This window comes from Rhinopithecus roxellana, chromosome 16 (assembly GCF_007565055.1).
Source record: "Rhinopithecus roxellana isolate Shanxi Qingling chromosome 16, ASM756505v1, whole genome shotgun sequence".
NCBI lineage: Eukaryota > Metazoa > Chordata > Mammalia > Primates > Cercopithecidae > Rhinopithecus > Rhinopithecus roxellana.
Window position 1 is genome coordinate 54,727,126 of NC_044564.1, and position 17,899 is coordinate 54,745,024.

Consider the following 17,899-nt stretch of genomic DNA (forward strand, 5'->3'; position numbering starts at 1 on the left):
GGAAGGGGAGGGAGCAGCGCTGTGACTGACGGTCCCCAAAGACGGGCGCGGTGGCGGGGTGGCGGGGCACGAGGCCGGGATTCCAACACGGGACTCCGAAGAGGTGCGCCTATGCTTGGTTGGGGCTGAGGTCACCAAGAGTCCTCTCAGAGGGACGTTACTACACGCGCTGGCGAAGCCCAGGAGAATTTAGAGTCGCGGTGCGAGAATTACTATCTGTGAAACGAGGGCTGCCTTTTCGAGCAGCCAGCTTTGTGCAGAGACGTCCCGGAGCCACGAGAGACTAACGGCTAACCCGAGGGAGGGGGTAGCGAGGGTGATTCCAGGCACTTTGTGGAGAGACGAGCTATGGCTAAGGAAGAATCCACTTTGAAGAGCAACCCCCGCCCCTGCCCGATACGTTACTTCCGGGGCGGGGCGGGCAGAGGGGCCCGGATGTGCCGCCGTTTTTTTTCTTTACTGAGGCGCCGGCGGTGTTCTTGGTCGCGTCAGCCTGCTGGCTTTTCGCTTTCCTGGACGCTTCAGGGCTCCGCGGCCTGCGCTGGACTGGAGGGTCCGCGTCACTCTCGCCCTCCTGCTTTCCGCGCTCTGACCCACTCCCGCCTCCTGAGGGTACGACTTGGAGGAGCGCGGGCGGCGGGGCGTGAGCGAGCAGCCTCTGCCGCCATCTTAGAGAAGGCGAGCGTGGGGTGCGCGTGGGCGCGAGCCGGCCTCCCGCGGTCCCGCCGCAGAGTGGCGCGGAGAGGTGAGGTCCAAGCGTGTCCGGCCCTCACTCCAGAACGAAAAGGCGAGGTCATCACTCCCTGCTTACAGGGCTGGGAGTAAGTGCCTGTAGAGAGCAAGAAATTGCCCTGCCCATAGGCTGAGAAAACGCATTTGGCGAGTCCTCTCGACGGAGGACGTAGAGGGGCGGGGTAACTTACACCTGCCTGCGACACCATCCTGTTAGTTTCTAGTTCTATTAGTTTAAGCCCTTACGTGCTTATCCCTCTTTAAAGACTGAACCGGGGCTTGAGCTCAAGCCTGGATCCTGTTACCTACCTTGCCCTCAGCCCCACTTACTCAGCCTACTGTAGCTGAGGGTCTTGCTGTTTCCGGCTGAATTGAGATAGACGAATGGCTTCCGTCTGTGTTGAATGTTGTTAACACAACCTGCCATCTCAAAACACCCGTTGATAAGGCACAGCCTCTAATGCCTAATGGTTCGAACAGACTCCTCCAGTTCTCTGCAGACTCGAGTCCAGCAGGCACATGCCCCCAGGCCCTGCCAATACCCAGAATCTCCCAACATTTGCCACTAAGCTGCTTATCCAAGACAATGACATATTGGAAGCAGAGCCTTAGGAAGTCAGTTCTCCTCTTGAGGCTTAATTTTTGCACCTGCAAATAAGGGATTTGGGCCGGCATGAGTTCACCAGCGCTAAAATAATACTGAGCTCATTCTGTGTCCCAGAACTGGTGCGAAGTGTTTTACATACGTTATCTCATGTAATCCCAACAACACCAGTGCTAGGTAATATTCGCATTTGAGGAAAAACAGGCACAGAGTCCTAAAAGTCCGTGGTTTTAGTTTATGGCTGCGTGCCATGGAATACAAGGTTACCGTGTTTTGGGAACCAGCTAGTTTGGGTACATTTTAAAAAGTAATATTGTTGCCTTTGATAATCTCATGAGTTAGAGATGTTCTTACAATAATAATGTGTTGCAGTAGTGAACAGTGGTGAGCCTAGTGCTAAAGCTAAAAGGTTTCCTGACCCACTGTGGTAGTAAGGGTTTCTAGTCAGACAAATGACTGTGGTGACCAATGTGGGTCCCATTGTACATACAGATGGGAAATGAGGTATATATTCCAGCTTTATGAAAACTGGTAGTCATTATGAATATTCACTTTATTACATTTACTGATAAAGTCTTCATTCCTATAATGGTGTGTAGGGCTTTATGCTCACACTACATGGCTCTCTGAATCGCTTTGTTTTTTAAGTTCCATTGTCTGTTACAGTTTGCCTGTCCCTTCTTTCATTGTCAGCTGTTGCTTTTTACTGCTGTCAGTGAACATAGTTCTATTATCCTCACCACCCTTTTAATTTACTACTCTTAATCTACAGGCAAGAAAACCACATAGTGAAGCTTGTGCAAAACTGTATCTCAAGAGTATAAATAGTTACTTTGAGGGACTATTAAAAAATAAGTGCAACCCTTGTGCTAGAACATTATAAAATTAGTTTTAAGCTGCCTAATTTTTTTTTTTTAATGCCTTACAGGTTTGGTCTTTTCCAGAATTAGGAATAGATACATTTCCTGAAGTTAATTCTTGAAACTTTAGAATTTAAAATATTTTCCCATGTTTTAGGATACTTGATGATGATACAATTCTAGCCATATTGAGGTTAATATTTGAAGTGTTCAGTGTTACTGCCTGATAGGGTTTGGCTTTGTGTCCCCACCCAGCTCTCATGTCAAATCGTAATCTGCATGTGTTGAAGGAGGGGCCCCGTGGGAGATGATTGGGTCCTGGGGGCAGTTTCTGATGGTTTAGCACCATCCCACTAGTGCTGTTTCATGAATGAGTTCTCAAGAGATCTGGTTGTTTAAAAGTATTTATCACTACCCCTCTCTCACCTGCCACAATATGAAGAAAGTCCTTGTACCCTTCACCTTCCGCCATGATCGAAAGTTTCCCTGAGGCCTCCCAGTCATGCTTACTCTTAAGCCTGCAGAACTGTGAGTCAGGTAAACCTCTTTTCTTCATAAATTACCCAGTCTTAGGTAGTTCTTTATAGCAGTGTGAAAACATACAAACACACCACCACACTGAATCAAATAACCAAGAAACCAATTCAAGCTATAGAATCAAAAATACGGATTTTACATGCCATGTATTGTTTAATACTGTTAATTAGTTACAAAAGAACCCAGAAACCTTTTAACCCATGGTCGTTGCTTGTAGGATTTTTTTTAACGATTTTTTAAAGCTGCATAGATGCATCTTCACATATGATACATGTATGTTTCAGAAATAAATTATTTGCTAAGAAGTCACAGAAAAGACCCAGTACTGGACCATTCTAACATCACCTATTAGTACAAAACACACTGTGTGATCGATAAAAAAGGTACATAACCAAGCTAAAGTGGGGCAGACATAGTTCCTGACTATAAAATGTTCAACATTATCTATTAATTTAGAATGTTGTGTTTTAACTTTGGATTCTTTTCTTTCTCTCCGATCAGAATGATTGGAAGAGACATGGAATAACACATTTGTATCTGAACTACTTGAAGAGAAATCTGAAGCCCTGATTATATATATAGATTATGCATTTCGTAAGTTACTTTTAACACATTCGTAGTGGTACATTTTCTTTTCTGTATTATCTATTAGGGTGTTTTTGCCTATTCATATCCACTGCATATTCAAGGACTTAATAAGTGTTTTCATTGTTAATAATTTAAAAAAGAAAGGATGCATATGAAAAGATAAAATACTGCTATGTGATAGGCTTGCTTCTGAAAAATATCAGAGTTTTGAAAAGTAATATAGTCTGTGGCACCTTATTGTTGAATTTGTGATGAATATTTTTAATAAGAGAGAAATCACACCTGTTTTAAATTTTTTCATTTGATTATATCCTATTTTCTTCAATTGAGAGAGAGAGATGTAGAGTCTTGGATTCTCTTATATAAAATGTATTGTTTCATTTCTACCAGTATTTATTGAGCACTTATGTAGAATACTGGATAATTATATTACTGGATTACTAATTGCCTTTACTAGATCTGAAATTCTGTGGATATGTGATAATTATTAAAAAATGACAGAGAGTGATAGGGGCCAAGATAATTCAAAACTGAACATAATTTGCCACCATTCTCTGGAGCACCCTCAAGCCTACCTATCCCCACCTAAAGTATGTTTTGGTTTTGAAAACAGTGCAATAATATTTTCTGCTAGATTTGTCTTTCTTTGTTTTCTTTAAGTAATACAAACCAGCTGATTACTCAGCAGTTCTGAAGAGTGTGTGTAGAGTGTGTATGCCTATGTGTACACACGTTTGTGTTCATCTGTGTGTCTTGGAATTACATTTTTACTCCAACACAGAAAGATGATAATGGAATCATAAGTTGACTACCTTTGCTTAACACCAAAGTAAATTACCTTTTGATGTACACATGCAGCTTTAAAAGAAATAGTCTGGGGCCAGGCGCGGTGGCTCACGCCTGTAGTCTCAACACTGGGAGGCCGAGGCAAGTGGATCACCTGAGGTCGGGAGTTTAAGACCAGCCTGACTAACATGGAGAAACCCCATCTCTACTAAAAATACAAAATTAGCCGGGTATAGTGGCACATACCTGTAATCACAGCTACTTGGGAAGCTGAGGCAGGAGAATCACTTGAACCTGAGAGGTGGAGGTTGCAGTGAGCCGAGATCACACCATTGCACTCCAGCCTGGCCAACAAGAGCAAAACTCCGTCTCAAAAAAAGAAATAGTCTGGAAACAATTCAAATGTGTATCAATAGGAGGATGGGAAAACTGTGGGCCCAGCACAAGGACTAACACCTGTAATCCCAACACTCTGGGAGGCCAAGCCATGAGGATCACTTGAGGCCTGGAGTTTGAGACCAGCCTGAGCAACATAGCAAGACCCTGTCTTTACAAAAAAAATTTAAAGCTTAGCTGAGCATGTTGGCACATGCCTGGAGTCCCAGCTACTTGGGAGACTGAAGCAAGAGGATTGCATGAATCCAGGAGTTCAAGTTTGCAGTGAGCCGTGATCACTCCACTGTACTTCAGCCTGGGTGAGAGCAAGACCTTGTCTTAAAGAAGTAAAAGAAAGAGTAAAACAAATTGTGATACAGTCATACAATGGAGTACTACTGAGCAAGTCAAAGGAAAGGACTGCTGATACAACACAGATAAATCTCAAAAACATTGCATTTGGCAAAAGAAGCCAGACTCATAGCATATGAGTTCATTTATATAAAATTTAAGACCAGGGAAAAGTAATCTATGTTTAGTGTCTTCTTATGGCAGAGGCAGTAGGTTGGGATTTTAGTGGAAAGGATTATGAGGGAACGTGATAGAATGATGAAAATGTTCTGCACTGTCTAAGCTGCACTAATGACATATAGCTATTAAAATCTAAATATTAATTAAAACTTGTATTTAAAATTCAGTTCCACAGTCACACTAGCTACATTTTAAGTGTTCAGTAGCCACATGTGGCTACTGCCTGCTAAGTTGGACAGTGCAAATACAGAACACTTCTATTATCTCAGAAGTTCTAGAGAGTTCTAGTCTCTACTGCCTGCTAAGTTGGACAGTGCAAATACAGAACACTTCTATTATCTCAGAAGTTCTAGAGAGTTCTAGTCTAGATCTTGTTTTATGCAGGTGTTTACGTTTTTCAAAATTGTAATTAATATGCATTATATATGTATTATATGCCAGTAATACCTGCCCCCAAACACTATAAATCATTAATAGAATTTTTGTTACTATATTATCTACCTCATTAGTCCATGTTTTCTGTAATATTTTTGTCCAACCCTGCAGAGAAAGGATAAATAGTAAAATTCTTGGCAAATTTTCAAATACGTAAGTGTGACATACAATAGATAACATTGATTTTCTGCTCAAAAAAATGAGTTGTGCTACTTTATAATTCTGAATGCATCTAGAAACAAGGAATTTCTTTTGAGGGCTTAAAGTGAGCTCTAGATGAATACAGAAAAAATTTTTTCTGTTAGAATCAACTATCTTAAACTGGTGGAGATCATACAGCCTTCTAAGGTAACACTTAAGAGTGTTTGGGAGATATTGGTGCTAACTCTATGATTAGGTTTAGAAAGTCATATAAGCTCTGTAGGTAACACTTCAGACTTAAGCCTTTTGGAGGTAGAAGAAAACTAAGTTTGTAAGTCAAGGATAAAAAGACCTGAATGATCTCAATTCTAAAATTCTAATTTTAATGGATTTTAAGAGATGGAATACCAGGGAAATAGATTCAAAATACTAAATATGTGTGTTTATATAGTACTTCAGTGAAATTAAGAAAAATTGTTGGTGGAGTAAGTACCTTAATAATGTTAATAAATATTGCTACCAGCATTTTTTAAGACCTTTGTGAACCCCAAGTAGATTTTTACAAGACAATGAACTTTAACTGTTAAAGATTAATTCCTATAAATGAATCAGCAATTCATGTCAATAATATGTGCTGAAAAGTATTTTATTTACTAAATTATTGTCAGTTATATATAAAAAAAAGATATTGTTTATCCAAATTCTTTAACAAATTCTTGTTTTCTCTCTCTCCCTCCCCCTCCCCCTTCCTCTCCCTCTTCCTCCCCTTCCCTCCCACCTTCTCCCTCCCCTTCCTTCCTCCCTCTCGCTACCTTTTTTTTTTTTTCTTCTAATATAATATGTAGTCTGGAGAAAACATCTCCCAAGCTCTGTTGGGCCATTCTTCCTATTGGAAGTATACTAATAGTATCTTCTCACTGGAACATGTCATAGATCTCACCCGCCCCACACACTAATATCACAGTAATAATACATAAAACCTTCATTTAAATTGTTTTTGAATGTGTATATCAATGGTTACAGCATATGACTGAACTTTTTTCAACCTTAAAAATGTTCTTTTAAAGCAATATATAACCACTAATGAAGAAAAATAAAGATTACTGATTGACATAACATGTATTTGTCTCATGATGCCTTTTTTGTTTGTTTTGAAAGGGTGGATTTCTATGCATGCAATGTTTTTCCAAAAATTTTTTTTAGCTTATTTACATTTTTGTTTTGAGGGCAGGGAACACAAAAATACACATTTTACAGTGGAATGTTTAAAACACTTGCCTGCAAGTACTATTTGAAATGTTAGGTGGTACTACTTTCTTTCATAAAAGAGATTAAGGGCCAAGTGCCATGCCTTACACCTTTAGTCCCAGCACTTTGGGAGGCCCAGCCTGGGCAAGAAAGAGACCCTGTCTCTACCAAAAAAAATTAAATTAGCTAGGCTTGGGCGTGCCTGTAGTCCCAGCTATGTGGGAGGCTGAAGCAAGAGGATCACTTGAGCTCAGGAGTTCGAGGCTGCAGAGCCATGGTCACACCACTGCATTCCAGGCCTAGTAACAGAGTAAGACCCTGTCTCAAAAAAAAATTGTAAAGATTAAGGCCATTTTAAAGACTTGCTTTGAAGACCTCCAACCCCAAATAATATTAAACACATTAAAATACATCCACATCACATAAAATATACATGACTAAAAATTGAGTTTAAAAATGACATAATGGTATGTTTTGTAGACGTTAAATAGTTTTTATTTGCAACTTTTCATATTTTGAAGTCAACTTTTTTTCTTAGATCCCCAACATTTTCAGAAGACCTTGAGAACTATATAAATCCTAAGCATAGTGAGTGATGGATAAAATGGCCCTGAAATAACAGTGGCAAAAGTGAATTTAAAACAATTTTGTTTCTTAGGCTTTTTTCCTTCTTATTGTAGAGGGAGGGATTAGTTAATAGATCCACTGAGATAAATTATAGTGAACTTTCTGCTAGTTTCACAAAGATCAGAAAAAAACTAATAAAAGGGTGATTACTGAAGTGTACTTGAACTCAGTACCCTAATTTGGCACTGCAACCTTGCCTTCATTAAAAATTGATATACGTCTTTATGAAAAAATAAAGACAGTTGGATTTGCTTTATAGGGTTATCTTGTAACTTCAAATGTGTGACAAGAATAATTATAGACTACTTGTTAAATGTTACATCATTTTTCACCCAGAAGAAACAATCTTTAAAGGAATAACACTAATTTGTTTGAAGATTGATAATAGATGAGAATTTTTAAGTGAGTAATAAAAAGATTATATAAAACTGTATGACAAAGATTATAGGGTTAAACATGCCTGTTTTGAAAGTGGATACGTTTAAGATTAAATTCCTCCTTAAATGAAATAAGTAAAATTGCATAAAATACCCATATTATTTTATTTTGAGCCAGTACTGACTCAATGATCCTACTATGAAATACAAAGCACTGACTTTCCGGAAAAACCAGAAACCATCGACTTCTAAGAAACCAGCTGCAGAGGTGGCAGAATTGAATGATGTTTAATAAGTGGATCTACACTGGAGTTTAGGTGGAAGTTCTTCTCACTGCTGAGAGCAAATTAAGGAAGTATCTACTATAAAAGTAATTTCTATAAGACTATTTTTAAGTTAACTTAGTTGTACAATTAAAACATTATAACTTATTAGCATCTCTTGAAAAAGCCATACCTCTGTATTTGACAATCATCTTTGGAAAACAAAATCCTGAAAGTTTATTGTAGACTTCAAAAGATATAATGCTTATCTGCCACAAACAGGTAAGACAGGCTGGAAGTTGTAATAACTTTTGGGAAGGAAGTTGACAGGAATGTTACTGGAATATCCACAAACAATCTTAATCTCATGTTAACTATAATGAAGCAATGTAAAGGTGAGAAAAGGAAGAAACATTATCATAATCTACTGAGATGGTTAGTGTGATCTTCTTTTTTTTTTTTTCTTTAAATATTGTGGTCTCATGGGTTGATTGGTTTTTGTTTGTTTTGTCGTTTGTGTAAATGAGCCAAAAGAAACAGGGAAGCAGTAGTTCTAGAGGTAAGATATGGTTAAGACTTGGGTTAAAGCTATAACTAGGAATAGTGAGAGAGGATATATTCAAAAAAAATACAATGGAGGAAATGTTTACAGTACTTGAAAATGTCAAGCATGGTCAATTTTCTAATATTTATTGAGGACTGGCTATATCTGCTATACTGGTTATTATGGACACATGGGGATAAGGAACAAGGAAGAGTGAAAAATGCAAAAGAACTTAAAGTCTAAGTTCCTTGTTATGCCAGATTATCTTCTATTTGTGTCTTCATATTCATTCTTGAGTCTTTTTTTACCTGCCTTTCTAGAAAGCTGACCTTCATGCATTCTGACCACATCGTTGCTTTGTGGCTGCCAGTTGGTTTCCATCAGTGGGCAGCACTGGCAGGAAATTGGAGACCTGGAGAGAGGAGAGTAAAGTCAGGTTATTTATTACCTTGTCTCCTACCTTGCAAAGTTGCTTCAAGATAGCCATATCCATTGACTAAAGAATTCTGATAAAGGCTCCTTCCTCTCTTTAGGCTTATGGGCGGTAACAGTTCCACTGCTCTCTAGGTTACTGCACCATTCTTTCAGTTTCTCTACACCCACATCTTGGTAAATAGGCCCTTTGTACTTAAATTCTCATCAAACTGCCCTCTTTCTAGTGTATCATCTATTTCTTGTTGGGACTTTGATAACACCAAATAAACTTACAGACTAGGAAAAATTTTGCTTGAGTTGCCATAACAAAACACTATAGACTGAGTGGCTTAAACAACAGAAATTTTTCTCACACTTCAAGAGACTAGAAATCTGAGATCAAGGTGTCACTGCTTGACACCAAGTGATGGTCTCTTCTGAGGACTTTCTCCCTGGCTTGTAGGTGTCCATCTTCCCCCTGTATCTCCACATGGTCTTTCCTCCGTGTGTCTGTGTTCTATCTCATAAGAATATCAGTCATATTGGATTAGGGCTCAGCCTAATGACCTCATTTTAACTAAATTATTTCGTTAAATGTGCTATCTCTGAATACAATCTGAGGCACTACTGGTTAGGACTTCAATGTATGAATTTGGATGGGACACAATTCAGTGTATAACACTCTAGTTGAAGAAGAAAGGCATAAGATAAATTAGAAAATATTTCAAGATTATGAGTATAGGTATGAATATAAGAAAAGGACAGTATTGGACTTACTCTGAGCAGAATATTAGAAAGGGGAAAAGATAGGACTTTTTTTCAATAAGCAGTTTTATAAATACTCAAATTTCAGTGACAGATTCAAGTGGAGAGGCACATACAAAAGAAGTCCCATGAGCTAAGAACTATCAGATGAGGAGACTGATCTAGGAGACATGTAAGTAACAGAGTAACAATGATTACCAACATTTATGAAGCATTCTGACATTATTATCTGCTCCCCTTCTTTTATGAAAACAGAATTATTCATGTTTTGGGCTGAGCCTGAGGACTTCCTTTCCTGGTTTCCCTGAAAGTTGGATGGAGTCTTATGACTAAGCTCTGGTCAACTAAGTGTTCACGGGGCCACTTCAAAAAAAAATTTGAGCCAGCTTATTTATGTCCTTCACCCTTTCATCCTTTCATTTTCATCCCCTTCTCCATCCCACTGTTTAGAAGAAGGATGCCACCAAGCCAAGCACGTGGAGCAACAGAGTAGGAGACTAAGACCCTAATGACTGTGAGGCTACTATACTGCTCTGCATTATGTTTACATGAAAAAGAAACATCAGTCTTGTTTTCTGTTTCACAATTAAACTTAATCCTATAATATAAGCATTTTCTATGTGCTAGGTATTGTTCTCAGTTTGTATGTATTATTTTGCTTAATCCTGTAGCAATTCTATATGTAGATTACCATTATTATCCCCTATAAGAAAACAGACACAGAGAGATTAAATAATTTTCCATAGACAACACACCTCATTTTTGCTGAAGTTAGGACTTGAACCAGACTAACAGACTCCGATTACAGAGTCTGCCCTCTTAACTGCTATGTTGAACTGCCTGCCTCTTATCTCTAATCCTACACCCAACCTTTTGCATCTGAGAAACAGAATTATTTTTTAAAGCAGTAGTCTAAACAAGGGAATCTTGAATTTGGAACTCCACACGGTGTACCAGGGAAAACAACTTACATGAAAAAATGTGGTAAAGATTTATATATACCTATAATCTTATTTTCTTTCTTATTTTGGTCTAAATTTTGCCTAAGTTGCTTTGTCTTTTGAAATACTGATAATGTGTCTCTTTCTAAAATTAATTTTTAAAAAAGACTTTACTCTGGAGAGCCTCTTGTGGAGGCTCTCTATAAATCTAAAAGGCAGTCTCTTCCTAGTTATCTGACTGTGATCAGCCCCATAGGGTAGGGTGTTTTCGATCTGTGCCACAAAGGGCCTTCCCTTGCCATATTCTGCCAGAGTCCTTCTCAGAACCCCAGCTGGGATAATCTTTGGTGCAATCCAAGGACAACTTCTGCACTTAATTGTTAGATTTCTCTTGAGAAAGACTCAGCTCTCAGTCAGGAGTCAGTCCTTATGGTGACAGTCTCTGTTGCAGTCCCGTTAGCAGCAGGAGAGCTTTAAGAGTGTTACAGGGCTTTGTTAACCCCTCTCTTGAAGAAACTGGAGAAAAAGAGATTTTAAGGGTGTCTTGATTTTTTTTTTTTCTTTTTAGTGTTTAGTAAGAGAAAAAACTGGGCCAGGGGAGATTGTTTTATTCCCTTCCCATCTGGCCACATAAAAGGCCATGGGATCTACTTAGAGGATATTAATGCATTAAAATTCTCTAAAGAAATGAGGCATCAAATAAGGAATCCATTTATCCACTTGAAGTAAGTTCAGAAGGAAGAACACAGAAGGCGACGGACCTGTGATATCTCTTACCCAATTTACTTTCAGGCTAGAAGTAATACTGATAATCAAGAACAGCTTTATTAGGATGAGATTTTGAAATCTATTCCAACACATACTGTGGGTTTTAATTTCTACTGCTTCTAACCAATTTTTTCAGCTAACAAAGGTATTGGAATAGTACATTGATGATAATCGGTATTGTCATGCCATCTTGGGGATATAAAAGAGTTCTTTTTTTTTTTTTTTTTTTTTTTTTGAGAAGGAGTCTCACTCTGTCACCCAGGCTGGAGTGCAGTGGCCAGATCTGAGCTCACTGCAAACTCCGCCTCCTGGGTTTACGCCATTCTCCTGCCTCAGCCTCCCGAGTAGCTGGGACTACAGGCGCCCGCCACCTCGCCCGGCTAGTTTTTTTTTTTGTATTTTTTTTTTTAGTGGAGACGGGGTTTCATCGTGTTAGCCAGGATGGTCTCGATCTCCTGACCTCGTGATCCGCCCGCCTCGGCCTCCCAAAGAGTTCTTAATCCTTTATTAAAATACAATTCACATGTAATAAATTCACTCCTATTAAGAATACAATTAGATACATGTTAGCAAAGTATGCAGTCATTTGACCACCACCACAATCAGATATTGGACATTTCTATCAACATCAAAAACTTCCTTGTGCTTTTGTAGTCAATTCTCTCTTACCAATTACCTCACCCCATCCCCAGGAAAATTTAGATCTGCTGCCACTATATTATTCCTTTAACTAGAATGTTATATAAATGGAACATACAATATTTAAATTTTCCTGAGGGGGTGCTATGGCATCTTTCATTTAGCAGAATGTTTCTGACATTCACCTATATTGTTGTGTATATCAATACTTCATTTATTTTTATTGTTGAGTAGTAGTCCGTCATATGGATATACCGCAGTTTGTTTTCAGATATTTGTTGTTATAAATAATGCTGCCATCATTATATATAAGTGTTCTTGCCACAGTAATGCTGCCACAATTTATTTATAAGTGGGCTTGTAGATGTTTTCATTTCACTTTGGTAGACATCTAGGAGTGAAATTACTGGGTCATATACCAAATGTATGTTTAAGAAATTGCCAAAATGCTTTCCTAGTGCCTTTATCATTTTGTATTCCTACCAGAAATGTATGAGATTCCTAATTGCTCCACATCCCTGCCAGCTCTCATTGTGATTTTAATTTGTATTTCCCTAATGACTAGTAACGTTAAGCTGCATATCCTGTGTTATTGATTAGTCCCATTTCTTCTTTTGTGAGATACCCGTTCATATTTTACCTCCCCACTTTTTTGTTTGTTTGTTTATTTGTCATCTTCTTCTTGGATTATAAAAGTTCATATATTTTGGACAGAAATCCTTCATCAGACATACATATTTTGCAAATATTTCTCCCAGTGTACAGCTTGCCTTTTTACTTCCTTGAAGGTATCTTTCAAAGAACAAAGACTTTAATTTTGATAGTCTAATCTATTAATATCTTTTTTATTGTATCTTTTTTGTTTTATCTAAAAAGTCTTTGCCTGATCCAAAATTTATCTCATCTGTTTTCTTAACACAGTTTTATGATCTTTGCTAAGTTTAGGTCTATGAGATGTTTTGAATTAAATGGTGTGTAAGATATGAGATAAGGATGAAGGTTCACAACTTTCCATACAGATTGTTTCATATCCTATTGTTCCAGCACCATTCATTAAAAAGACTACTGGTCTCCACTGAATTCCCTTTCTATCTTTGTCAAAAATAAGTTGTCCATATGTATGTGGGTGTATTTTGGGATTCCCTATTCTGTTCTATTGATATGTTTGTCTGTTGTATACCACACTATCTTGATTACTGTAAATTTGTAATTTTGAAGTCAGGGAGTATTTTTGTTTTTCTTCTTAAAGGTTGTTTTATATATTCTAAGTCTTTTGTATTTCCATATGAATTTTAGAATCATTGATTTGGGTTAACATTTTGTTGAATCTAAGGAATAATCTGGTAAGAATTGACATGTTAATATTATTAAGTCTTCTAACCCATGAAAAAGGTACATCTTTTATTCTGGTCTTTAATTTCTCTCAGTAATGTTTTTTAGTTTTTAGTGTACAGATCTTTCACATCTTTTATCAGATTTATCCCTAAGTAATCATAATTTTGATGCTATTGCAAATAATACTGTTTTTAAATTTCTTTTGTTCATTACTAGTGTAAAGAAATATAGCTGATTTTTATTATGATCTTTTATATCCTGATACCTTGTTAAAGTCACTACTAGTAGTTTCTTTGCTGATACCACCAGATTTTCTGTGTAGATGAACATGTCAGTTGTGAATAAAAACAATTTTATTTCTACCTTTTCAAAAAGTAAAACACTTCTCCCAAAATCTCCCACCCTACTCAGGACTCAGAGATAAACACTATTAACAATCTTTGGTTTTAGTTCCTCTGGCAATCACAGTATTATTTTTCATAATATCTGTGGTTCTCTTTCAAATTTAGATGGTATCTCTTGAAACTCTACAATGAATGATGGAAAAATTGTACTAGTTTCCCTTCCTTCACCTTGCTTTTCTCACTCTGACTGCAGTTTTTAAAATTACATTATACTTTTACATTGTCTAGGTTTATAGCAATTGTTTCCATTTCTGACCATAAGGTGGGTTAGGTAAACTGAATGATCCTCCTTCAGCAAATACCTAAAAATTCTAGATAAAATATTTTAAAACAGCTTATTAAATGCACTTGTTAGCTGGCAAAAAAGTAAGGGAAATTCTCAAAGACCTATGAAGGATCAAAAGTCCAAATCAAAAGCTAAACCAGTGCCGAGGAGGAAAATCTACCCTTCTTTTGTGAGCTAGAATTACTATTTTAATGGCCTCTTGGAGACTGGAGACAAAACCTCAGACCTCATGAACTGAGAAGTTATAATCTGAAACCCCTCCACAAAGCCAAGACCAGAAGGGCTACACCTTTAATGAAAGTGAATTTTCATTAAAAGTAAAGAAAACAAGCAGTCATATAAGCAAGAAGGTAAAGAAGAAGACATGGAGGACTGGGAGTCTTGGGTCAAAAATGGTCCTATACAAAATCCTTTTCAGGGTCAATTAAAACCTATTTCACTTTCATTTATTTAATCATCATTTTCAATGACTATTGATAAGTAGGATTTCATTTCATTATTTCTTTTACCTTGCCATTCATCTTAATCTCTGAATACTTTTTTCCAGTGGTTGTTGGATACCAGTGCATTTGTGAACAGAAGAAGAAATATTAGTTCTCCTAACCTATAATACTAACTTTCAGCCTAATCCACAATGTATAATAAATATCACTGGGATCTAAAGCTTATTATAGATAAAAATGAATTTTCATTTCAGTTTTAAAATGTCTTTAGCTTTGGCGTGGTGGCTTCTGCCCATAATTCCAGCATTTTGAGAGGCTGAAGTGGGAGGATCACTTGAGACCAGGGGTTCGGTTTGCAGTGAGCTATGATCACACTACTGCACTCCAACCTGGGCTACAGAGCAAGACCTTGTCTCTAAAATATAAAAAATGTTTTTGTGCTAAAGGAATTAGTATACCATTGCTTGAATCTTGTAAATCTGAGATTATAAAACAGAACAAAGTATAAAGCTTATCTGTTTCCTTTAAAATGTTTAAAGCCTTACTTTTTATACTTTTCTCTGAATTGAATAAAAGGAAGAATAAATTAAGAACCACTTGATAACTACATTAGCAATATTGAGTTAGTGTCAAAAACTAGAAAGTAGAAATATAAAAATTAAAATTTGACAAAGGTTTAAAACCATGATTTTAAAAAAATCACCAAACTTAACATTTTGCTCCTTTAAAATATGGTTCTTAAATGTTCATAGTTTGTAATCCTTTTACTCTTATAACTCCCTACAAATTGATTCATTGGTTTCACAAATTTTCTCCATAGAAAATATAAAAACTTCTTGATTTCCAATTTTTCATTGTGCTGTAGTTTTTCTCCATCATGGGTGTGTGTATTTTGTAAATTCTAAATGGGTTTTTAGGTAAGCTTGGAAGCTATATAATCCTTTTCCAGTTTTGACATGTGCGAATAAGTGCTTTTAAAAGAAATGTAGTTATCATTTTCATCCAAACATACTTTTATTTTCATGTTAATGTAGTACTACTGTTAGACCATCCTAAATTTAACTTTCACTAATGATCTTCAAAATGATTTGAAATTTTTTGCACTTCTTATTAGGACAATTGCATTTTATTTGTGCAGGCTTAAAATTGCATTTTATTGTGCATCACAAGAATTTACCCAACTTCCTGTGAATTTGAGTCTCAGAACTAGTTTCATTACTGTGTTACTTTGAGGAAATCGCTTTACCTCACTGGGCTTCAATGTTCAGTCTACAAATGGATTGGCATTTTTTTTAAGTTTAAGGAATAGTCCACTTTGATGTTGATGAGTCTAAGAAATGTGAACAGTGCAGCCATTTCACCATGAGTTTGTAATCTCCGACGGGTTATTTGGTTATTGGCAAAATAACCTGAAAGTACAGCAGTGTTAAAGCTCCTGAATAGATACTGTATATTTTAATGCAGTTTAGTTTTTGAAGTTTTACGTTTAAATTTCTACACTCTACTTTCCTTTCCTTTTTCTTTTCTTTTTTTTTTTTTTTTTTTCTGAAAGGTAGTCTTGGTCTGTTGCCCAGGCTGGACTGCAGTGGCGCGTTGTCGGCTCACTGCAACCTCTGCCTCCTGGATTCAAGCAATCCTCCTGCCTCAGCCTCCTAAGTAGCTAGGACTACAGGTGCCCGCCACCATGCCTGGCTAATTTTTGTATTTTAGTAGAGACGGGTTTCATTATGTAGATCAAGCTGATCTCAAACTCCTGACCTAATATGATCTGCCTGCCTCAGTCTCCCAATTTTACGTTCTACTTTCTATTAGTAAAAGTGAATATAGAAAGATTGTACTCTGACACAAGCTAGAACTTGAATTTGTATACATTCTAGACCTTATTTAAAAATTTTAACACAATAAATTTTTGATGAAATATTCATTAAAGCAAAGTTTATCCGTATAAATGGGCTTTTATGATCTAATTAATGTAATAGTTTGTCACCATGGCAAGGTGTGTTTGCATGGTTCGTGTGTGTGTGTGTGTGTGTGTGTGTGTGTGTGTGTGAAGTTAAGCATGATAAACTACCTTTAGAAGGCTGCTGAAAAGATTTTTGAAATGTTATTGAATTTTTCAAATGTTCAAAAAAGTAAACTTACAAAATATTTTGGCCTTTTTTTAAAAGGCGGGGACATCCAGTAGTTCAAGGTTACAATGAGCTGTGATCGTGCCGCTGCACTCTACCCTGGGTGACAGAGTGGGACCCTGTGCCACAGAGTGAGACCCTGTCTCAAAAAAAAAAAAACAACTATGTAAATCCAAGGTATGATTTAAATACTTTTAACACGTGTTCATTTTAATCACATTTGTGGCTATGTTCCTCTTGTGTTTATATCTCTCAATGTGTATACTGTTATTAATGTGGCATATATATAAAATCTTCATTGTTAGTTAAAAATATTTTCAAAAAATCAGTGCAGCTTATAAATTTGCAATGATTTATGCCTGTGCTCATGATGGGTAAGATTTTGCTTACGTGAAACTAAAATTATGCAATAATTGAGATGCTTTACAATGGCGTTTGACTGTATTATCTTGGACAGTAATTATAGCTAACATTTATTGAGGGTTTTCTTTGTGCCAGTCATTGCTCTGTGAGTTAACTCTGTCTTCACAACATGATAAAACAGGTACTATTACAATTCTCATTTTTATATAGTGAGAAAATGAGGACCAGAAACGTAAATAATTTTGTCAAGACCGTAAGTTAGTAACTAATTGTCAGGATACACACTCAGACAAGGGCCTGTATTTGCCATGCTACCCCTCTAGGGTACCAATGGTTATATAAATTGAGCAAACTGGCTGGGCGTGGTGGCTTACACCTGTGATCCTAGCACTTCGGGAGATCATGAGGTCAGCAGATTGAGACCATCCTGATTAACACAGTGAAACCCCGTCTCTACTAAAAATACCAAAAGTTAGCCAGGTGTGGTGGCACACGCCTGTAGTCCTAGCTACTTGGAGGCTGAGGCAAGAGAATTGCTTGAACCCAGGAGGTGGAGATTGCAGTGAGCTGAGATTGTGCCACTGCTCTCCAGCCTGGGCAACAGAGTGAGACTCCATCTCAAAATAAATAAATAAATAAATAAATAAATATTAAAAAAATAAAAGAGAGCAAACTAACCCAGTAGAAGGTAAAGTGTATGATAGCCATACCTTTTAGAATGATTCAGTCAGTTAATCCAATGATAATCAGACCCTCTATGATTT

General features: G+C 37.2%; 1 protein-coding gene across 11 annotated transcripts; it reads left to right on the forward strand.

Moving 5' to 3' along the window:
- The first annotated feature begins 109 nt into the window (after positions 1-109).
- Positions 110-16,931, forward strand: LOC104682564. Of its 11 annotated transcripts, none has more exons than XR_004053973.1 (3): positions 110-2,733; positions 3,235-3,327; positions 6,435-6,707. XR_004053973.1 is itself a non-coding variant. In XM_030919599.1 (3 exons), the coding sequence occupies exons 1-2, from the start codon at positions 349-351 to the stop codon at positions 3,301-3,303; spliced, it is 333 nt and encodes a 110-aa protein (XP_030775459.1). In that variant the 5' UTR covers positions 110-348; the 3' UTR covers positions 3,304-3,327; positions 16,812-16,861. The 11 variants fall into 11 exon arrangements, 7 of the variants coding, with proteins under 7 accessions (XP_030775459.1, XP_030775456.1, XP_030775460.1 ...); XM_030919599.1 differs by lacking the exon at positions 6,435-6,707 and adding an exon at positions 16,812-16,861 and having other exon boundaries at positions 110-612; XM_030919596.1 differs by lacking the exon at positions 6,435-6,707 and adding an exon at positions 3,018-3,116 and having other exon boundaries at positions 110-745; positions 3,235-4,657.
- Positions 16,932-17,899: the final 968 nt, after the last annotated feature.